The sequence below is a fragment of the Monodon monoceros genome, unplaced genomic scaffold (assembly GCF_005190385.1).
Source record: "Monodon monoceros isolate NGI ecotype Baffin Bay Population unplaced genomic scaffold, NGI_Narwhal_1 Super_Scaffold_15, whole genome shotgun sequence".
Taxonomy (NCBI): Eukaryota; Metazoa; Chordata; class Mammalia; order Artiodactyla; family Monodontidae; genus Monodon; species Monodon monoceros.
In genome coordinates, this window is record NW_021703771.1 from 86,925,468 (window position 1) to 86,948,999 (window position 23,532).

General features: G+C 43.2%; 1 protein-coding gene across 10 annotated transcripts in view; it reads left to right on the top strand.

Annotated features, from left to right (window-relative positions):
* AFDN (afadin, adherens junction formation factor) overlaps positions 1–23,532 on the top strand; it is a 138,740-nt gene that overhangs the window by 36,144 nt on the left and 79,064 nt on the right. For 4 of the 10 annotated variants that reach the window (XM_029223505.1, XM_029223508.1, XM_029223511.1 and 1 more), the window contains exons 2-6: positions 4,157–4,352; positions 7,557–7,672; positions 9,377–9,540; positions 12,021–12,181; positions 19,231–19,388. In XM_029223505.1, coding sequence (XP_029079338.1) covers positions 4,157–4,352; positions 7,557–7,672; positions 9,377–9,540; positions 12,021–12,181; positions 19,231–19,388 — 795 coding nt within the window. The remainder of the gene's footprint in view (positions 1–4,156; positions 4,353–7,556; positions 7,673–9,376; positions 9,541–12,020; positions 12,182–19,230; positions 19,389–23,532) is intronic. The other 6 variants (XM_029223506.1, XM_029223514.1, XM_029223515.1 and 3 more) reach the window with 3 other exon arrangements.

Here is a 23,532-nt window from a genome sequence, read left to right on the forward strand (position 1 = left end):
TGTAGGCTCAGTAGTTGTGGCTCACGGGCTCTAGGCGTGCGGGCTTCAGTAGTTGTGGCTCGCGGGCTCAGTAGTTGTGGCTCGCGGGCTCAGTAGTTGTGGCTCACGGGCTTCGTTGCTCCGCGGCATGTGGGATCTTCCTAGACCAGGGATTGAACCCGTGTCCCCTGCATTGGCAGGTGGATTCTTAACCACTGCGCCACCAGGGACGTCCCAGTGCTTTTATTTTAAATGCTGTTTTATCTTGGGTGATAGGCGTAACCAGCACTAAGGAGGGGAGGAGTCTTTTTTAAGGAAACACTTGCCTTTATAAGATTACGGCCGTGTTGGCTGCAGCAGCATCGGAATTCCAGCTGCCTACTGATTGCAAGTGTAAAGTTTTGTTTTTCAGAGTTCTGATCAGGTGAGAACAGACAGCCATAGCTGGAGGCATCAGACATTGTTGCTGGAAGTTTTGACTCAAATGTGTTTTGATTTTTATGTGTGAAGCATTGGAGACCGAGGGAGGACCTGGACTGTGAATGAAAGCTCCTCATCTCAGAAGAGCTGCCGTCTGTGGAGAGGCTGAGAGGAAGTCACCTTAGGAAGGGGCCCAGGCCCTGATGGCGCTTCCACCTTATAGTTGAGGGCATCCGAGCTCACGTGGGTGATGAAGACTCCCTCAGGGGTGCCTGCTGTCCTGTGCCCTGCTGTGCCTCCCAGCCGGGCTGGGCTCCGTGGGGAGTGGGGGCCATGAGGACACCTGCAGCTGAGCACGTGCTGTCCAGGTCTCCAGCCCCTCTGAACCTTCGCTCTCAGTTATTCAGCTGTCCACTTGTTTCTTCTGGGGCTCCTCTGGTGCCTGCAGCCCGCCGCTTGGTGGCTGTGTGATTGTAGCTCATGTGCTTAGCCTCCCTGGACCTCCTTTTTCTTTTTTCCCCTGTGCAGTGGGGCTGATGGTAGTACCTAACCCTTAGTTTGGGGAATTAAATGCTGAACCGTCAGTATCTGGCACGTGGTAGACCATCCTATATATTAGTTAGTTATTACTGTGTGTTAGTTTGGTCACTACATGCCCAATTTTTAGGTTCAGGAGCTTGATGTTAGCAGTCTTCTCAGGTTTGATAAAATTCTGGGGATTTATTCACACCAGCCAAAATTAGCTGAACGACTGAACAGAATGCTAATGTGTTCATTCATGAAGGGACACCCCAGTGACGGCTCTACCCACATGTTCTGTGTGATGTCAAGGTCACCAGGCAAACCAACTAATAGTTATTCATTAATACTTATTTAGTGCAAATGAAATCAAATCAAAGGTCGTTTTTATTGGCTACTTTATTTAGGCTGGACAGACCTGGAGAATTTTTTCTTTAAAAACATCAATAGAAATATTATTACTTCTCTGTAGACAGCTGTTGCTTGCTGGAGACCTGTATCTGTAACCTTGGGTTTACCCTATTTAAAAAAAAATCTTCTATCTCAACATTTTATGTAAGATCAGTAGCTGAACCACATTAATAATGGAGGGTTAATATTTGTAGTTTTCTTTGTACCTATAAAGGGTAGTAATCTGTACGTGAGGGACTTTGATGAGGGTGACCAAGGATACGGGGGGCTGTCTCCAGGCTTGCCTCCATCTAGTCATTCTAGATGCTTTCCTTTGTTCTTGCCCAGCTGGGGTGGGCAGCCCCTCTCAGCCACAGATGCTGCCTCTGTTCCTTCAATATCTGGTAGTTGGGAATTACTTGTTGGCCGTTCTCAGAGAAGCTGGTGCTTTCGTGTCTTTTGGGACCTGTAGGTGTATCTAGCTGTTTTATTCTCATCACAAATGATGTATTTAGAACGACCCAGTTATCAAAACGATTGAGTGCTACGGAGGGTAATTTAGAGAGGTATAAGGGTGGGCCTTCAGAGGAGACTGCTAGGTGCAGCGTAAAGATGATTTCAGGGTGGCGGTGGTGAAAGGAGCGGAACTCTGGGATAAAAATGTGACTCCCATAATAAAAACTTAAATGTAGGTAACCGAATTTCCAGACTAAGTGTTGTTTTCTGAAGTGCTGTCTTAGGGGCCTGTGGAGGAGGTTGGTCGGTAGGAAGAGTGAAACCTGGAATGGGGGTCCCTGAGTGACTTCACAGGGCTGGGCCCCTGGGGGATCCTGGGGCCAAGGGAGCCATGTGGAGAGTGTTGAGCACCGTGCCTGGGGCAGAGTGCGTGCTGAGGGAGCCTTGGCTGTTACTGGCGTTGACCCGAACCTGCGTACAGATTCTGAGTTGAGGGGCATCTCTCCCGTGCATCCTTACTTACGGCTTTTAGGGTTGCCAGACTAACATGGAGATGGAGATATTTATTTTTAAAGGATATCAGCCTCATTTTTTTTTTGCTGCTTGACCCAAGCCAGACAAAGAAGACTCCTAATTCATTAAGCTTTCTCAGCTCTCACCCCATAACCGTGGTCCTGCTTCATCCCAGAGTCTGTGGTTCAGTGGTGTTCTTCTAACACACATGCTCACTTACCTGTGTTTCTCCCCGGGGCAGGGGGAACAGGGAGGGCGGGTGGCCCAGTGGGCAGGGTCTGGGCGAGCACAGTAAAAGCTTCGTCACTAGAAACGTGCCTTATAGTCTCGTTTTTCCGGTTTAACTTTCGAATGGTTACACCATTAACCCCATTCTGTCAATAATATTCCATTTGCCTTACTTTTCTTCAGATAAATACTTCCCAGTTCATAATTTTCAGTGAAGGTTAGGCTAGTGGACTGGGACGTGGGCAGAAGCTTGACTGCGATGGTCTCTGAGCTGCAGGAGAAACTTGACGTCTGAGAGCGAAAGCCACTGCGAGGAAGAAAGCGAGGACTGATTTATCCGACTGGGTTTTAACAAGATTTTGGATGGATTCTGGATACATCTGGAGGTGGAGAGACTCCATGTGTCAGACGTGGTGGGGAGAGAAAGGCGGCCGTTGAAGAGCAGCCCGGCCGAGGCTTTTTGCTGCAGGAGGCCGAGCACAGAACCTCGGGGTCGGGTCGCAAGTGCTCCTCAGGAGTTGGCGGGGAGCTGTGCTTTGTCCTGTGTTCAAGGGATTAATGGGGTGCACAGGAACCCTGGACCTCACCCTCTCGCATCCCCAGATAAAGTGTAACCTGACAAACAAACACGGATTCTCTTTGATGCGGTGATTCCCAGTCTGTGGGATGTGAACTGCTGAGTCTTTTTTTTTTTTTTTTTTTTTTGCGGTACGCGGGCCTCTCACTGCTGTGGTCTCTCTCGTTGCGGAGCACAGGCTCCAGACGCGCAGGCCCAGCGGCCATGGCTCGTGGGCCCAGCCGCTCCGCACATGTGGGATCCTCCCGGACCGGGGCACGAACCCGTGTCCCCTGCATCGGCAGGCGGACTCCCAACCACTGCGCCACCAGGGAAGCCCCATGCTGAGTCTTATTTTTATGGTGATAGCAAAGGACCTAAATAACCATCTCGTAATTGATTGAAAAGAAAAGAAAAAAAAAAAGGAAGCCACGGGAGGGAGCCTTCCACAGTCGCATGGGCTTCAGCCTGCTTGAAGTAGTCTTTGGTTGACATTCTGTCGAATTTTTCTCTAGAAGTAAGATTTTAAGAAAAATCTAAATTGTGTCTGTTGATTTGGGGCAAGTAGTTCATAGTGAAAATTACTTACAATTTACATTCCGCTAACGTTGAGTTTCCATTTATTCCCATTCATGGTAGGATTGGGGTTAACATTTCCCCTTTGCTTTTAGAACAGTCTCTTCATTTAGGCTTTGTAATCTCAGGATGGGATGGCACCTCAGGGGCAGATAGGCATGGACTTCAGAGTTCAGTGGATCTGGGTTTAATTCTGGGTTTGCTGCATAGCTAACTGCTTGAGCAAGATACTCAGACTTTGTGAGTTTTAAAGACCAAATCTTGAGAGTTGGGTTTGGTCATAGTATCCGCTTCACTGGGTTGTTATAAAGACGCGATAAAACGATGCCTGTCCAGGTGTGCCTGGCCTTTGCTGACGGCTCTGACGTCAGGTGCTCTACCGCCCTTACCTGATACTTGAGACACGTAAGAAGGAGACAGATTGTAAATAACTTGTCCCAAGTCACATAATTAAATTTGAAGACATCATTTTAGGATGTTGTTTTTCCAAAAATGTATATCATTTTGTTTTCCTTTTAGGATTTGGAGTTCCATGGAGTGATGAGATTTTATTTTCAAGATAAAGCTGCTGGGAACTTCGCAACAAAATGTATCCGGGTCTCTAGTACCGCCACCACTCAGGACGTGCTGGAAACGCTCGCGGAGAAATTCCGCCCTGACATGCGGATGTTGTCATCACCCAAGTACTCCCTGTACGAAGTGCATGTCAGCGGAGGTCAGTGGACACAGACGGGGCTTGTCGGCCATGTGTGCTCATCTGGAGACTATCACAGTCACTTGTCCCGGGGGCCCTGCTTTACTGCTGACCCCCTCTTTCTTTTTCTGGAGGGGCTGGGGAAGCAGTTAACAGGTTGGCAAAACTCGAGTATGTCTGCGAAATGTCCTCATAAGTTCCTACCTAGTAGGTGCATTTGTTGGGAGTTAGAATGAATAGATCAGTTTTACGTATGCTCACTTCTCCAAAGATAAGTAGCATAACGTTTCATAATTGAAATTCTCCAGCAGATCTGTCACATACATTGATGGTACAGTAAGCTGCTTAATTTTGGAGAAGTATTTCATGTAGCTCCTCTGCATAGATTATAATATTACAATTAACGATAACCCAGTGTTTTATGAGTACAGTATTTTATGAGTAAAACCCAGTGTTTTATCATGCTTGCTGTAATACTTTTGTAACGTGAAACAGTAACGTTGTTCTTTGGGAACAGTTAGGGCATCTTGAGGAAACTCTCATTTCTCCTTGTTTTAAGATTTGAAATTTCTGAAAGTATCCTATATATCACATGGCAGTTGAAGTTGAACTCATTAGAAATGTAGAAATTTATAAAATTTTTTATGAATGCTTTTGAAGTACTGAGTCACCTGTTTAAAAAAAAATAACAAATTCCAGTTAATGCAGTAAACAAAGGATTGTATATAGTACAAGCCCAATTTGAATACCTGTTTAAGTTTCAGCCACAAAACCTGTTTGAACATAATTTATTTTTCTTATCTTCAAAAGTACAGCTTTCTTTGTACATTTGAAATTGGGCTAAAATTTTTGTAGTGTGTGGAATTCAGGTGTCACCAAATGCTACCAGTATTATGTTAGGTAGGCTGTACTTGTTTATCACTCTTTTAAGGTTACTAGGGTATCACCTACATAAATAATACCCAAACTAAATTTGACAATAGCGGATGGTCTCAATTTTGGACGTTTTTTTGAGGTTGAATTCTCCTTTTACCTCAGAATCTTTTTAAATAGGTTACAAAGAGGAATAAAGTATTTCTCACTTTCAGCCCTCTTCTCGCTGCACCATTGGGTCATTTGAATGCTGCCAAGTGAGGTCTTTGAAATGCTATCTAAGGTTGGGATTTGAGATCTAAAAATGGGATGGGTTTGATTTTTTTTTAAAGAACATTTTTTCTTTAAACTTTCTTTGCTAGATTTGTTTTTAACTAAAAAGTAAAATATGTTACTTGTAAGCGATGAAAACACAAGGAAGCTGTGTAAAGAAGGAAGTGTTCCCCATGTCCCCCCGCCCCTGCAGTGACCACTAGGCTGGCCTGGCCGTGTCCTTCTGCACCTTCATACCCCGCCAGGGTCTCAGAGAGGAGCAGACCCTGGCGTGCAGCTTCTCAATCTCTTTCGGGTCACGGAGCCCTTAGTGTGTCAGTAATTGTTTTAGTGGCATCTCTAGGCCAAAGGAAATACCTAACAGTTCATTTTACTGCATAGATTCAGACAAGTTCATCAGGATTTATGCTTTAACAGCTTGGTGGGTGTTTGAAAAAATAGTACAGATCAGATGAAAGGAAAACTGAAAATTTCATCCCGTTCTTAATCACAGTTGCTCCCTGACGGGGCACGTGTGCCTCCTGGGCCCTGCGCAGCTCCTGCGTGGGGGCAGTGCCCTCCTTTCCTGTTCACATTGGTTTGCGGGCAGCGCTTGTTCCTACAGCGCCGTGGAAAGCCCGACGTGACCCTGGTGGGACAGTGCGCAACCTGGTGGGAACCAGCAGCTCCTGCCGCATCCGGCAGGTGCAGCTCGTTTCGCTGGAAATGTAACGTGCTCCTCAGTGAGCCGCTGGACACCGCAGCTGCTGTGTGAACCAGAGCGCTGGCCCAGCACCATGGAAACGCCACTCTCAGCCCTTCTCTGCGTTAGGGTTCCTTGTGTGAAATCAACTGGAAAAGTAAAAAGGATTCTGCTCTTCTAACATAAGGCAGAAGATACCTTAAGTTATAAAGTTGTAGCAGGGCCCTACCTATATTTGCATGCGGTAGTTAGGCACGTATGCTTTAGAACAGCTCACCTTGTTTTTGTTTTATGATTTAGACTTAATTGTTCTTAAGATTGGTTCTCTAAAAAGCATGCCATGAGGGATTTTGATCTAGTGAAGATTCTGCAACACGAACAACTTGGTAATTTTGGTTTTGCAGCAGGAATTTGGAACTTCTTGATCCGATATGTGACTTACTACTCTTTTCTCATATTTTCAGTTGATAAAATAATGACTTGGAATTTGTTTTTCCTGTATTCTGATCATTAACACTGCTGTTTACCTATAATATTCACTGAAAGCCTCTATAAACTCTGTCTTCTCAGTTTGCCCCGTTGACTTGCTTCCTGTACCATTGTCATCCACCCCCTCTGGTCTCACTGCTTCCTGTCTTTGCTGCCCTCGTTGCGGTGCATCCTGTGTGCGTTTACCTGGGTAATCCTTGCCAGCTCTCGGCTTCTAGTAGGTGGTCAGGCTGTGTAGGGCCCTCAGTGGGCTGCCATGAGGCTTGTTAGGTTTCTAGTAAGGGAGGAAGTAGTCACTTAACATAGCACTTCATCGACAGAGAAAAGGCTGGTGCTTCATGGTGGGAGGGGCTGTGCGGGTCGAGGAGTGTGGTTTTGGAGACGAGGATCAGAGGTGCAGGGGGAGGAGGGAGAGTGCAGTGATCGCTTCCAAGACTGATGGCGGTGGTGCCGTTTCTTGACAGCGTCTTAACATTAACATGAGAAGAAAAATCCCATGAATCAGTGGAACTTCTGTGTGATATGAACATTATTTCCGTATTTTCCAGCTGTATGTGAGGGAATTTGATTTATAGAAACAAACGTATGGCAAAGCCCTGCTTATAATTTTTTCTAGTCCATGTGTATTTCTCTTATTTTCTGGGTTACATTCTAAATGTTGTCAGGAAGCTGTGCCTGGTCCGTGTCTGGCATTGGACACGTGATAGTACACATATAGTAGCACCAAAATACTGAATTAGTCATTGAAACTCTAACTTCACATTGTGAATTACGCTTCAGCCTATCGGTAAGTAATCAAGGCAATTAGGTATTTTTTGTCTATAAAATTTAATGTGTATCAGAATGTTGCATTGGCTAGTGCCATTAGATAACCACGGCTTCTTTCTTTTCCTTTTCATGTTGTGAAGAAGAAAGAAGATTGGATATAGACGAGAAACCCCTTGTTGTGCAGTTGAATTGGAATAAGGATGATCGGGAGGGCAGATTTGTTCTTAAGAATGAGAACGATGCCATTCCTGCTAAGGTGAGGCCTTGGGTCTCGGCCCGTGCTGTGCCTGGCCTGCGTCTGACCACGTGTCGTGTCAGAGGGGTTCATTCTCTGTTTCGCTTCTCTTCCTGAACTACCCTTTTACCCCCGTCCTGGAATATAATTTAAAAGTAGCCCAGCTTCTCCCTGCTTCATCCTCTGTTTCACTGAGTAATCCAAAATATTACTCCTTCCTTTTCAAAGAAGAGTTATGTAAGCTTTTGTTCCTAAGAGACTTAATGTTCAAATCAGCTTCAGGTTTTTTCCCCTAAATTATAAAGTCAAAATAGGTTTTAATAAGAATCAGAAGGGAAAATAAAACTTTAATAACCTATTTATATGTGAACTTTTAGATACAACTTAATAAGGCATATTTAAGACCTTTTTCATGTTATATGTGTAAGGTTAGAAATTAGTAAACTTCCTTGCGTTTCTTTGGATGATGAAATAGAGTGAGTCTAAAACTTTCTCAGGTAGTAGGATGTCTGGAATTCCTGTGCTACTGTCCTTTTTATGTGGAATACTATGAAATATTGATACAATTTTAAAACAATTATAATTCTGTTTTAAGTCAAGTGGCCTCTTACACTAGAATTCAGTATTGACAAGTGACAGCAAATGCGGAGGTTAAGGATATTTTGAGAAAAATCTTGTATTTAATTTTGTGCCCCAGCAGACTGGGGGGCAAGTACCATTATTTACTTAGGGCAGCAGTTTTCACGTTGTCTGTGTCATGTCCTCTGTGTTCCTGTTCCTGCGCTCCAGGGACTTTTATTGCCGTTGTGGCGAACACATATGATACAAGAACGGATACTTTGTGTGTGTGTGTGTGTGTGTGTGTGTGTGTGTGTGTCCATGTTTTATTTTGTTTCTGCGCCATGGTTTCAGCTGATGTACCTTTTCACGGAGCCACAGATCCTGCTTGCTATGTAGTAGAACTCTTCTGGGGTCAGGATGACAGGAGGGTGCTGGAGTAGCTTGCAAGGAAACGGAGATGCTCACTCACAAAGCAGAAGGCAGTTTTCTTTCCCAATAAGATAATCTTTTATTTTTCTTGATTCTTTTACCAGCCAACCTATTAAGTCATATAAAAATAATTTGTCTCTGTGTCATCTGCTGGCAGGCCAAGTTATAAATTACGAATAAGGAAACAAGTAAGATCTGGAAAAGAAATGAGCAGTTTTTGTACAAACACAGTACTTCCAACTTTGCTTCATGAAATCCAGTTTATTAGGGCTACTCTTAACATTTCTTTTGAAGTTAAAGAAAACATATTTAAAGTAGACGATGATTCAAACACTTAGTTATTTCCATATTTTCATTAGTTTCCTTTTATTTAAGTTACTTCATGTAAATTATTTGGATTTTTATTTATTAAAAATAATAAACTGGTGTGATTCCAACCCGTTTTCTAACTGGGTTTGGATTTTCTTGTGTGTTTGCTTCCTTGGTTATAGTTTTGAATTAAGATACAATTTACACAAGGTGAAATGAGATCTTGAATGTGTACGTTTTGATCGGTACACTCACGTAACTGTCGGCCCATCAAGACAAAGAACGTTTCTCACCCCAGTCCTTGCCCTGCCCCGGTGGCTCTGTTTCTGGCCGCAGCGTATGAGGTGAAGTTAGCCAAGCCATAGATAGCTAGCTTTATGTCATTCTGTGTCATAGCCAGTGTAGTGATAATGTTACTTTTATCAGAAGGCTCAGAGTAACGGACCTGAAAAGCAGGAAAAAGAAGGTGTTATCCAGAACTTCAAGAGAACTCTCTCAAAGAAAGAAAAGAAGGAAAAAAAGAAGCGAGAAAAAGAGGCAATGAGGCAGGCGTCTGATCGAGACGATAGACCTTTCCATGGGGATGACACGTAAGTTAATTTGGGAAATATTCCTGTTTCTTTGTGTTCTAAGCCCGGTGTTTTTCATGCAGCAGACCTCATTAAATTACCAAGTAAAGGCCGAAGAGGGTGCGCCTCAGGTAAGTGCGTTGGGGCTCGTGCTGGGTCCTCGGCGTCGAGGGAAGCCGGTGGGGCTCTGACTGAGCTGCACGCGTCGCTCACAGGGCTGGTCTCGCTGTGCGCGCTCTTCTTAAAGATGCGGACTGATGAACGGTATTGCCGTTGCTGGGTAGACTGGGTGTCAGGGTGTTCTTCGTCTCTGCCTGGCCTTTCCTTTCCTTTCTGTTGTTTTGGTCCTTAAGGCAGTAGTGGATTCTTAGACACCTCAGGTACGCTTAACACCTGATCAGAGGTTGGCAAGACCAGTGAGAAAAGCTGGTGTTCGCTTTTCAGGTTCAAATGCACCATCAGGTTCACTCCGGCCCCCGCCCGCCCCCCTTCCTTATTCTCGCACAGCAGCCCCATCACAGGTGTCTTTACCTGTCGGAAGGGATTTGAGCTTCTGACCTCGGAGCTGAGGGCATAAGGGAAACCGCTGTGTTTCGTTATAACAGAAAGGAGACATGAGCAGAAGCTGGCCTTTCCTCCTCGCTTGCAGTCTCCGGGCCTCAGTGTAGCCTTGTCAGTTTCTAGTTCAGTTCATCCTCTTATCGTGGTTTCTCTTAGGCCTCCTCCTTGCCTTAGAGTTGAGGGCATAGTGTTCTGTTTACAGCTTAGTTTAGAAAGTCAGAGTAGATAGATTTGCCAGAAAGGGGAAAGGAGCTTCTTGTCACGCATGAGCCCAAAGAGAGCCGTAGTTTGTTCATGCAACACAAATATATGAGCTTCATATATCTATGTAGAGAGTTTTTAAACAAGCATAATCAGTCTTTTGAAACCAGAACTTTTCACGTGACATTTTCCCACTGAAATTGTATGTATTTCACATAAATACACACAGTCAAAATATATATATTTTCACAAAAAACATACATATTAAATAATTTAAATGATTGTGCAGTATTCTATCATATAGTTTTCCCATAATTTATGAAACCAGCCCTTTTCATGTACTTGTGGAGAGTTCACAGGGTTTTTTTCGTATTATAAATGATACTCCGGCGAATATCCTTGTTTTTACAATTTTGAGGACTCATGTGACTATTTCCTGAGGAAGGGCTCTGGAAGAATGGCTCAGAGACCCCTTGGGGTGCTTGTGTTGCCAGACAGCCCCTGGAAAGGTCTGCACAGCCCACGGGCCCTCTCGTTTCCATCGCCTTAGTACTGCTGGGTGCAACAGGGCAGAGTACGGTCTCTGCAGTACGTGAGACCTTCAGTAACCCGAGCTTACCGTATCATTAACAAGGTGGATGTCTCTCTGCACGTTTATTGACCGTTGATATTCTGCTGCTGCTGCGGTGACCTCTTCAAGTCTTTTTTCCATTTTTTTGGTTGATTCTAAGTGTTGTGTGTGTCTTGAGGATATTAACCATTTGTCAGTGAAGGGAGTTTACTTGAGAGTGGAATTTGAGCCCATTGTAGAGTGCATCCAAATGGATTTAGATATTAATCTGTTAGGCAGAGACGCCTATGGGATGCACATGAACTCTTGACTGTAGTATTACATAGTAAGGCTCTCCTTAGTGTATTTATGCAAGAGAAAGAACTTGTATACATAGATTGTTCATATATGAAAAATATCAAGGAAAAGGAGAGTTTAGAACTTAGGCTACAGTTCTGTTTATTTAGTTTATAGGGGGATAAATTATTTGTGTTAAGGAAATGAGCTACTTAAAATGAGTTAAGTTTACCTTGATTGATTCGAAGCTTGGCTGACTTAATGAAATTATTTTGTGATTTTAAAAATGGCATCCTTAAAGTATATTTATCAAAATTTAGTCAAGCACATCAATCTTACCTAAATATTTAGTTTTCAACTCATCATTCTATACAGTTGACTCGTTATAGGAACTTATGGAGCAATTTCCTTTTAAAACTTTCGCTTCAAGAGAGTGAATGGTGGTAAATCTCTTAGTTGTTAAAAAATCAGGCTGTTTGAGTTCTTCAAGATTACTGTAATTTGAAGACAGATTTTTACTAAAGTATGTTCAGTCCTTTATTTCTAGTGGTTGGAATGTTGTATCCGTCATTTAGTCTATTTTAAGATAACCGTGGTAGAAAGAACTGAAATGTATAATTTATACATTCTGGCTTTATTAATGAATACTCAATAATTGAGTTCTGTAAACTCACTATAAAATTTTAATTATAAATTTCTGCTTAGTTCTGTATTTCAGCTTGTATGGAGAGGAAGTGTATTCCCCGTCCCTAGTAATTGGCCCACGGTGAACGGTGCGCGGCAGAACTGTGTAGGCAGATAGCATCTGCCATTTTGGTTTTGTATGATTTCAGTATAATTGTTTCTGATGTAAAATTCTGAAAATCTTGTTATTGCCTTTTCTTCCTTACAGTGAAAATTCTCGACTGGCTGCTGAGGTTTACAAAGACATGCCTGAAACTAGCTTTACCCGAACGATTTCTAATCCCGAGGTGGTTATGAAACGACGGAGACAACAAAAACTGGAAAAGAGAATGCAGGAATTTCGGAGCTCAGATGGGCGGCCTGATTCAGGTGCAGACTTTGAATTGTTTTTCTGTTATATTTGTTGTAAAGTCTATTAATTTAATAATCCTTTTCATATATGCATGAGGCCCTGAATAAGTGAAGTTAATGGGTGATGTAGCCTCTTCGTAGCAAGCGTGTGCCATGTGTGTCTGGTACAGAGTCAGTTTTGCCTTCAATACGTTTACTTACGTATTTATCCCCAGTATGGCTTTTTTTTTTAATTCTGGAAAATGTCAAGTATATACAAAAGAATAGAGACATAATGAACTTCCCATGTGTTTATTACCAAGCAAGCTTCCATAATTAACACGTTTCATCTCTGCTTCTACATATATTGCTTTCATTCCCAGACTGTGTTATTTTTGAATCAAGTCCCAACTTTCTCATTATCTCATCCATAAATATTTTGATATATTTTCCTGAAAGGTAACAATTCTAAAAAGGCAAAAACAGAAATAAAGCAAACCATAGTACCACTATCACATAGAAAAGAATTGACAGTAATTCCCATCAGATACCTGGTCATTGTTCAGATTTTCCTGATTTGCCTCAGGTAATTCCTGTAGTTGAGCCAGGATACAAATAAAACCTAAATGTTGCATTTGCAATTGGTTAATTCGTCTTCTATGCCTTTCATTCTAAAATCTCCTCTCCTCTCTTGTATTTTAACCTCTCAGTTTGCTTATTTGTTGGTTTGTTTTAAAACCCTAGGTTGAATGTCTTGTAGGTTTTGCTGAAGGCGTCCAGTTGTGTGGTTTACCGCTGTTTTCCTCTTGTTTTCCTTGATTAGATACAGGTACAGGGTTAGGGTTTTTGGTGGTAGGCGGTGGGACAGGAATATTCACCTTAGTGTCATCCCCAGGTGAGCAGTGGTTCGTAAAATTTTAATAAGCTCATGGATGTAAAGCTTCTCAATGTTTGTCCATCTTTTGCGATTATTGTCGTTACTGATCCTTGAATGGTGGCTTCGAGCCAGCGGGGCTGTCTTCCAGCTGGCACCCGGGTCTGTGACATGGCCCAGTGATCTCGAGAGCTGCCCTGGAGGATAGGATGTCTGCTCACCTCGTGCTTTCCTGCCCCAGCCTAGGAGTCAGCTCTTCCTCGGAGGAATCCTGTTCCTTTTGCTGGGATAAGTGTCTGGTTGCTAGGAGCGCTCTCTGTTACTGGTTAGTCTTTGCTTCTAAGCCTGTTTAGTGGACAGAGCTTAGGAAATATGTTTTTTTTTACTACTTTGATTTTAGAAAATCTGGGTGTCTTTTCTCTAAAGGTAAAATTCTTCCCTCCTAAGAACAATAGAATAATTATTAACAACATAATTATATTAATCAGGTATAATACCAAAATCAAAATAGGGCTGTTATTAATACCAATATGATAGTGAAAACATTTTATTTAAGCCTTTTGTGAAATCTGTGCTGTGTTTGAAATCGCATATTCGATTCCTGTGTATGTGATTATATACCCACATTGATTTATACTTAGGTTTGTTTTATTTTACTTTTGACTTTGAAGGTTTGCTTCTTTAAAATTTAGTGTTGTTTAACAGTTTCTAAGTCAAATCTGCAAAACAAGGTACGTTTAGAGAAGTCCAGCTTTTTTGTCCCTGTGGACCCCTTGAGTCAAAGGCAACATCCTGTACACATGTCCCACTGTGATGTTTCCTGGAGATCACCCTGTATTTCTGAGGGAAATAAAGGTTAAAACGAGAAGTTAAAACAGATGACTACTCTGTGAGCTATAAATTGGTTTTGTGTATTTTTAGCTATTTGATATAAAACTTTTATTTGTAATTAACCTGTAATTATACGCAGCAAGTAAAGTAGTTTTACTTGTTAAAAGATAGTAGCATAATCATTTGTTTCAAAAACAATCCTTGTATTAGAAGGCTGTATCGTTGATCCAGCCTTTCCTAAAAATGTCTGACCTGGTAAGTCATCACCTCTGCGGCTCTTTTGTAGCGCTGCGCTCCTGCTAGCTCACGCACGAGTTTTAAGGTCTGAGTGCTGGGACTGGTGGCTTTTCTCTGGAGCCGGGTTTATAGCAGTTTCGGTTGGGAAGGTTGCTTAATTGTGGGCCCATTCTCTCGGCTCCAAGGCTGAGTCAAAGGGTGTTAGTCCCTATCCAGACCCTCTTATTATCCGATATGTTTATGTGGCAGCAGGTGGGATCTGTCAGGGGAAGCTGTGCTCACACTCGCGTCATACTCGTGGGAGCAGCGTTATTCTCTATTTTACTAGTGGTCTCTCTTACCTTACCTCCATTCACGAGGTAGTCTGTGGACCATGGTTCTGAAATGCATGGTTGCTTGATTCTGACCACTTGACAGAAATTGCTGGTGACCCCATTTCTTGTGAGCTTGCCCAGAGCTTTGTGTTAGGGTGGCGTGTCATACAGCACCAGCCACGGTGGGAGCCGGCCCTGAAACCTGGTTGTCTCTCCAGCACCACGGGTTTGCTTTGACCCTTAGTGCCTGTATGAACTGAGTCTCAATTATATGTTTCATGGGAATTATAGTATCGGTGATTCAAAAAAACTAGGACACTGAGAGACTTATTAGTTCTATAAATAATTTGATAGATGGCTTTTGAGACCTAAATGATTATCTGTTTGTATATATTCTGTCTTGTTCAATCAGGAATTGAAAAAGACAAGAAAAAGAAAGTAAGGAGGAAGGAGGGAGAAACTACAAAGGTGAGGAAGGAGAAATGTAGTAAAAGTTTTAGGAAGGACGAGAGGAATGCTCAGAGGTACCTGCCACGTGCTGACCACGCTTCCGACCACGGGAAGGAGTCTGGCATCGTTATTCCTCAGTGACCCCTTGAGGAATATTCAAGTATAGGCTCAGGGGTATGTGAGTCAGACTAAGGAGAGCTGGCTTAGAGTGTCGGTTTTTATAAGTAACTTAACAAAATCTTTTTATAAAAAGTATGTCTTTAATGTGGTCAGGGTGCAACGTTATATATGTTGTTAAGATAAAGCAGGAAGCTTTTTTTTTTCTTTTTGCGGAACGCGAGCCTCTCACTGTTGTGGCCTCTCCCGTTGCGGAGCACAGGCTCCGGACGCGCAGGCTCAGCGGCCATGGCTCACGGGCCCAGCCGCTCCGCAGTATTTGGGATCTTCCTGGACCGGGGCACGAACCCGTGTCCCCTGCATCGGCAGGCGGACTCTCAACCACTGCGCCACCAGGGAAGCCCTAAGCAGGAAGCTTTTTGCAGGTAACTTCAGCCTGTGTCCCCAGAGATCCCTATTTATTTTCCTGTGCCATTGGGGGTCCTTTGATGGAAATATTTGGTATGATCTGTTAATAAACTGCTGAAAGAGTTTTAAGCTAGGGATTGAGAACGCTTTCAGTTTAGCCCAGGCCTCCAATCTGGAGCGGTTACTCTGAGAGCAGAATCTAGGGTTGATTTGACGGAATTGTGGTCAGAAGCAGGTGTCCCCCTTCAAAGGCTTGTGTGGCCCCGGAAGGACCGAGTCTCTGAGCTCAGTCGGGGACAGTGGTCATGAAGAGAGAAGAGCGGGAGCAATGTGAAGAGAGAATGATCGGGAAGCAGCGCCAGCCTGAGTTTTCTGAGGAGAGGAGGCCTTCCGGATGCCGCCCTGCTTTGAGCAGGATGGATGTGGGTCTGGATGAGGGAGCATCCGGAGGAGAAGACAGGCTTCGTCTGTGTGTCTTGGGAGGGGCCGGCGTGGTGTGGGGGGGTGCCTTTAGGCTGCACTCAGCTCGGTGGCTGAGTGCTAGTCAGCGGTGCCAGGTGGAGACAAAGATTTGGGAGCAAGCTGTTCTTGGGATGCAACATCATGGGCATGGAAGAGATTTGGTGGAGGTAGGAAGTATACCAGTAATACGCGGCCATTGTTGAGAAGTAGGCCAAGAAAACAGGAACAAAACCTCCAGAGAATCAGGAGAAGAAACAGCAAAACACCCACTGGAGTAGAGCTTGTCTGTTACAGGGATGGTTGAGTGGAAGGAACATTTTTCTGTACAAGCTCCTAGGAAACCCTAAAAAACTGGATACTGTTGGCAGAAAAGCTGTCTGTGGTTAATATTAATGCAGTCAAATATAGTAAGTTCAAGTGTTCTGTTGGTTTTTAATAAACAACTTAGAAAACTATATCCTTATAGCCTACTGAGGCTGTTAGCTTAGCGCTTAGGTTGGTGAAGAATGTTGTCACGGGTGGGTAAGTTTCCCTGAGAGTAACAGCCAAGTCTGTAATTTTCCTGTCTTGTTCGCCCGAGCGTTGGTTCCCCAAGTTCTGATGACGTACTTAAAGAGATCTGACTCACTTCACAGCGCGGATCAGAAGTCATAACTTGTAACAAGCCTTGGCCCCAGAGCTCATAAAGTATTTTTAACACTCAGACGTATTTACTTTCTCGATGTCTTCCAAGTGTAATTGACCTCAGAATGCCCTTGGGAGTCAGCCCTTCTGCCTCAGTTTTCTTGTGAACAGTCTTGGAGCTGTGGAGTGCTAGGACACGGACTCTGGAGCTGGGTTCCAGTAGGGACCCTTGTGTTCCGTGGGCCACGCTTTCTTCATCTTCTGAATAGGGGAATCATCCTCCCTTAATTTTAGAACCGAAATGTATATTTATACAAACAGATTTTAGTCGATGGTAGAATTTTAAAATGTTAGCTTTTCTTCTATCTCCCCTTCCTTAGGAAATTGGGAGGTATGTATTTCTGTTGTGATGATACTATGGTATTATGCTTTTAAACCAAAAACCTCTTAAATTAGACTGTATCCAGTCAGTTACTTATTAATCTGTCCATGGATGTCAGTGGAGTTTGGGTCCTCTCTACTGTTGTGTTATTGTCAGTTCCTCCCTTCATGTCTGCTAGTATTTGCTTTATATAGTTAGGAGCTCATGTATAGGGTGCGTATGTGTGAACGGAGTACTCTTGTATTTATCCCTTTATCGTTACATAATGCCCGTCTTTGTCTTTTGTTATAGACTTTGCTCCAAAGTCTGTTTTGTCTGATAGGAGTATTGCCACCCCCATTTTCTTGTCATTTCTGCTTGCATGAAATAAATATCTTTTTCTTTCCCCTCGCTTTCAGTCTGTATGGGTCGTTAGCTCTGAAGTAAGTTTCTCGTAAGCAGCGCGTAGGTGCTTCTGGTTTTTTATCCAGTCAGCCATCCTGTTTTTTGATTGCAGCATTTAGTCCATTGACATTTGAAGTAATTATTGATAGCTATGTACTCACTGCCATTTTAGGACTTGTTTTCTGCTAGTTTTTGTACTTCTCTGTTCATGTCTTCTTTCTGTTTCTTCCCTTGTATTTTGATGATTTTTTTTAGTGGTACTCTGTTTTTTTGTTTCTAGTCTTTGTGTGTTTATTGTAGGTTTTTGATTTGTGGGTGCCATGGGTTTCATATATGTTGATCTATATCTACTTGTGGTAAACTAGTAGTCATTTAAGTGCAAACACATTGTAAAAGATCTGCATTTTTTACTTCCCTCCCCTACGTTTTGTGTTTCTGATGTCATATTTTATGTCTTCATGTTGTTGTCTTGTTTGTTTTCTCCCCCGGATTTCGACCCTGCAATCAGGTTACAAGCTGTTTGGAGCCTAGGACGATGACCAGCTCATGCTGTGTCCTCAGCGTTGGGACGGGCGGTGTAGGGGGACCTTATAATCCCTGTGAGTTTGTAGATAGCCTGACCCCTGGCGTGTGTCAGCAGGTCCGCGTTCTAATACCAGCCTGGGCTTGCTGGTTCTTCTTCTTCTTTTTTTTTTTTTTAAGCATCTTTATTGGAGTATAATTGCTTTACAATGGTGTGTTAGTTTCTGCTTCATAACAAAGTGAATCAGTTATCCATATACATATGTTCCCATATCTCTTCCCTCTTGCGTCTCCCTCCCTCCCACCCTCCCTATCCCACCCCCCTAGGCGGTCACAAAGCACCGAGCTGATCTCCCTGTGCCACGCGGCTGCTTCCCGCTAGCTATCTACCTTACGTTTGGTAGTGTATATATGTCCATGCCTCTCTCTCACTTCGTCCCAGCTTACCCTTCCCCCTCCCCGTGTCATTACTGATTATTCTTAAAAGACCAGCGTTATTTTATTGTAGTCAAGTTGTCATAACGCAGTGTGTGCCAGACTTGTTGAAAAAGAGGGTGTGAGAAACATTCAGTAGCCAGAATAACTGCATTAGAATTCAGAAGAGGCAAAAGGGAGTCATGGATGTAGAATTTGCTCCAAGAGATCCAGAGATGTTTAATCTAGCTCTTTAACGTAGAGGTGAGCAAAGGAAGTCGGGAAGCCTCCCCGAGGTCCCACGTAGCATGGGGATGTGGCATCTTGCCTGAGTTGCCTACCTACCCCCAGTAGTCTTTCAGCTAGACTTAAGATTTTAGGACTTAAAAATCTTAGATCATAAGTAAAAAGCAAATTATGACACCAAAAATGTCAGTAATATAGCATATGTAGGATTGCATTAAAAAGAAATATACAGACAAAAAGAAAAGCTAAGGATCCAAATTGCTCTGCTCTAGTTGACTTTTTTTTCCTCCCAAATGAGTTCACAGCTAGAAATGACATTCTGGTTTGCAGTACCTGGAAATGTAAATAGAGCCCAGTGCTTTGGTGACAGGTCCTTATGAAATGTCTTTGGACTCCAGCACCTGAAGCATCCTGATTTCTGGTTCACTTTTTGAAAAAACTGGGTTATTTAGTGGGATTAATACTGTTCGGGGTTTTTAAGTTTCAGATTGTTGGTCAGGAAGTAGCGGAAGTGGGGAAAGTAGATGTCTCACGCTGTGTAGGTAAGGAAGTGAGAAGGCAGTCAAAGCAGGAGCAGCACTTGGAAGAAACTCCGGGGTTTCTTCCCTTTCTGTCCTTTCCCCACAGTGGAAATCAGCTCGTCATTATAAAAACTGCACGGGCTCGAAGGGAGGACAGAAACAGCCTAGCCTAGCACAGGATCACTGGGTCGGCACGTCCCTGCCGGTGTGTGTCACCTGCCAGGAAGCGGGGATGGAATTCGTAGACAGATCTCTGGTATCGGACCAAAAGTTGTGATCGGAGATGCCACTGTTTTTTGCAGGTGGGACACTGAGGATTTATGCAGATAGTTTAAAACCAAATATTCCCTACAAGACGATCCTGCTGTCTACCACCGACCCTGCAGGCCTCGCTGTGGCTGAAGCTCTGGAGAAGTACGGCCTGGAGAAGGAAAACCCGAAGGATTACTGCATTGCCCGCGTGAGTACCTGCCGCGCCCCTACTTACCCACATCACACGTGCTAGAACTTTGCATTTAAATGGAAAGATATTCTTTAAATGAAGTTAGACTTAGGCTGAACTTCTCCACACTGTATCACTTAGAATCTGCTAAAACGAAACCACGTGTAAATATATGTAAGAAACAACATTCTCCTTTCCATTACAAAAGTAATCTGCGTTCCTGCTGTAAACTAAGAAAAGTATAAAAAGGCAAACTGAAGAAAATCCTCTGTCGTTCTAATACCAAAGGATAAGCGCTATTAACATTTTGATGTATATCCTTCCAGTTTTTGTTTTGCATATATATAGGTAACAATTTTATTTTAGTAAAATCTGCCTTAATGATTTTTTTCTTAGGGTTTTTACTAAGATGTGTCGTAACGACCCAACTTTAAATAAATCTTGGTTTGCTATTCATCATTAACCGACATTTGGCTGGTAGGTTTAGTAGTCATCCGTAATTTCTTGGAGATAAAGGGTGTATCTTTGACCCTAGTACTCAAGAAATACAGTGAAATTTTATGCCTCAGAGTTGAATTGGTGACACTAAGTAAAATCAAGCAGATTTTCTCTTCTAAGACAAACTTTTTGGAAAATTATTAACCTTTAAGTCAGTCACAAGTATCTAATAACTTCTTTATACCCATTATTTCTCTGTCAAAATCTCATTGGAAGTAGATTTTTTTAAGAAGATGTCCTTCTTTCTCTCATCTTAGCAATTGATTATTAAATAATGAAAGTGTGGTTACTTGTTTTAGTTCTTGCCCTCGCCAAGATTATTGAGAAATAATTAAAGTACAATGTATTACATGTATTTAAAGTTTATAATACCATCGGTTTGGGCCTGTCAGCACAGTGGACATTTCCTTCACCTTCAGAAGTTTCCTTACGCCTCTTTGTATTTTTGTGTTTCATTGTATGGATATGTCACACTTTGTTCATCCACTTACCTGTTAGAATTTGCGTTGTTTCCAGTTTTCAGTTTTGGGCTCTTACAGTAAAACTGCTGTGAGCACACACGTGCAGGTCTTCTCATAGAAGTACTTTTTTTCTTGAGTAAATACTCAAGTGAACGGCTTCGTAGGAGGCATGTGTGTAACTGTTAAAGAAACTCTTTCCAACCTGAGTATACCATTTGCATCCCCACAGTCATATGAGATGCCGTTGCTCTGCCCCTCACCCATGCTTGGTTTGGTCAGTCATTTTAACTATTAGGCATTCTGATGGGTGTAGTTGTGTCTCATTGTGGAAGAAATTTGAGTTTCCCTGATTATCTATATACATGTCAAGTCCTATGTATGATACATGTACTGTGAATATTTTTTTCCCAGTCTGTGGCTTGGCTTGTCTTTTCATTTTTAAAATGGTATCTTTCAGTGAGTAACAATTTATTATTTTGTTGAAGTCCAGCTTGTTAACTTTTTAGTGCTCTGTACTTTCTGTATGAGAATTTGCTTCCTCCAAGGCTGCAGACACTTGTACCTGTATTTTACTTTAGAAGTTTCATAGTTTTAGGTCTTACATTTGGGTCTGTGTGTTCCATTTCAAGGTGACATTTGTGTATGGTGTGAGATTAGGGTCGATGCTCATTTTCTTCTGTACAGATACAGAAAAAAAGACTTTTATTTTCTCCCACTGAGTGCCTTGGCACCTTGTTGAAAATCAGTAGGCCATATGTGTTTGGTTCTATTTCTGGAATCTGTTCTGTTTCATTTATATATCTTACATCTTTTCACCAACACCAGACTGATTACTGTGGATTTATGGTGAGTCTTAAAAATCATATAAAGTCCCAATTTTGCTTTCTCCTTTTGCTTTTAAAAATTGCTTTGGTTATTCTAGGTTATTTGCATTTACAAATAAATTTTAGAATCAACTTATCAATTTCGACATAAAACCTGCTGGAGTTGTGACTGGGTTTGCATTAACTCTGTAGATGAATCCAAATGCTAACAGTGTTCAGTTTTCCAGGCTGTGGACAGAGTGAGTGGTCTTCTGTAAGCTCTCAGCAGTGGTTCCTAGTGCTGCTACAGAGAGAATTAAATAAAAGATCTTGCTTGAGTTTTATGGCTTTTTTCTTTTTGCTGAAAAGCTGAGACTTTATATTCAGTTGGAAAAACCATTTGGTAGATGTGTAATTTTATGAATAAAGCCCAATTTTCATCTGAAAATAGGTGAGAAAACAGACGTTTTGATTCCACTGAGATGACAACAAAGGATAAAGCCCTTTGGGAGTGCACGAGAACAGAGAGAGTGAGCGAAGGGTCGGCAGAGCAGTTGTAGATGAGAGTCTGAAGAAGCGGGCGGGTTAGTATCTAAGTTGCTGGACCTGCAGAGGGGGCCGGCCGAGGGGAAGCGCGCAGCTGCCTGTCTCCCAGCCCCTAGCGGACTCAGGCATGAGGGGCTCTAGCACGTTCTGAGGCGGCATTGAAAATTGGGCTGAAAACAAATTGGGTGGAAAGTTTTTATAAGCAGTAGTAGCCTCCAGCAGACTGCCTTCCCATCCAGCTACTGCGTCGTCTCTCCATCCGAAGGCCAGAGTAAAACCGATGGGGGAGGAGGCCTTGGCTTTGGGGGTAACTGGCATAGCAGGGTCTTTACCACAAGCAGGAGGATGGAGGGGAAGGCTGTACCCAGAAGATTGAAGGATTCCTCCCAGAAGGCACTTTCTGGTCAGAGAAGAAAGATCTGTATGGAAACTGACCCTTGGACGTCTGGTCCAGCAGCCGTCCTCGCCGTTACCGTCAGCTTTCCTGTGACTCGCTGTCAGTGTGAGTGGACGGCCCAGACTCAGTAGACATTTGCAAATGCCTCTAAAATGAAAGACAGACCAACACAGACAGATCAGAGAACCCGGAGATACAAGAGACAAAGCAGATGGAAGTGTGGGAGAGCTAAGAGACTCGGCGGATGGCGCATCCGGAGCGCAGTGAGGAGAAGCATGCGGGGGGCTCCTGGGGATTGAAAAGCCCAGGTAAATGAGGGGTGGGGGCAGAATGTCAGTGGAGGGATGAAAGAGCAAGTGGAGGAAATCTGCCGGAGGACAAAAAGAGAGGGGCTCGGGAATTCAGATTATCGGTGCAGAATATCTTAAAATTTAGCCCAAGGAGGACCAGGTAGAAAAAGCAACAGGAAATGGAGAGATAGACGTTACCAAAGAAGCAATGCTAGACCATCTCCCAGGACTGAAGGATTCGAGTCTCTAGGTTGAAAAGGCCCACTAACTAATGGGACAGTTGCTTTGAAAAAGGCCCAAACCAGGGTGTAGTGAAAGTGCAGGAAACTAGAGAAAAAGAGAGGGTAATGATCGCAAAGAAGAAGGTGCAGGGCTTGTATAAAGGGTTGGGGGACACAGTTGCAGCAGTCACTTCAGCAGTAGCCGTGGACTCTGGAATTCAGGGAGGCGGCGCTTCCTGATGCAGAGGGAACCGACCTCTAGCCATACCCTGGGTCAGGCGCTGGGCGGCTGGAATAAAGACGTTTTAAGACACACACGGCAAAAATCTACCACCCGCGCAGCCTCTCTCAGTAAGGTGCTGCAGGACATTCTCCAGCAAAATCGTGGCGTAGGCCAAGAAAGAGAAGAACAGGGTATCGCAGAACAGGCTCTAGCACAGCAGAAGGGAGTCCCCGGCGACGGGGAAGGAGCGTCTGGGGGATCGCTGTGTGGCCATCCTCTGCGGCACCTGTTTCAGAGCGGAGGTGATGTCTGAGATGGAAAATATTCTTTAGAAGTACGGTGGTAAATATTAGTTATAACGTCAAAATAAACAAATGGTAAATTCCTGAGTGTATTTCTGTAAAAACTTTTTTCCCCAGTGTTGTGTGTTATAGCAGTAAACTAAATACTCATCACTTAAGGAATACTTTGAATACCTTGTCATTATGAAACATTTTGAGTTAGACCAATACCAGTTGACTTAGACGTATTTACATTTTATACAATACCCTATTTTTGGAAAAACAGTCACCATACAATCAAACCAAACAACAAAATTCTGTGTGTATGTATACGTGAGCACCAAGGAAGGTACATGCATAGGAAGGATACACACCAGCTTAACTACCTACATGAGGGGAGGGAGAGGAACAGGAGACTTTAAAATGTTACGTGTGATCAGGC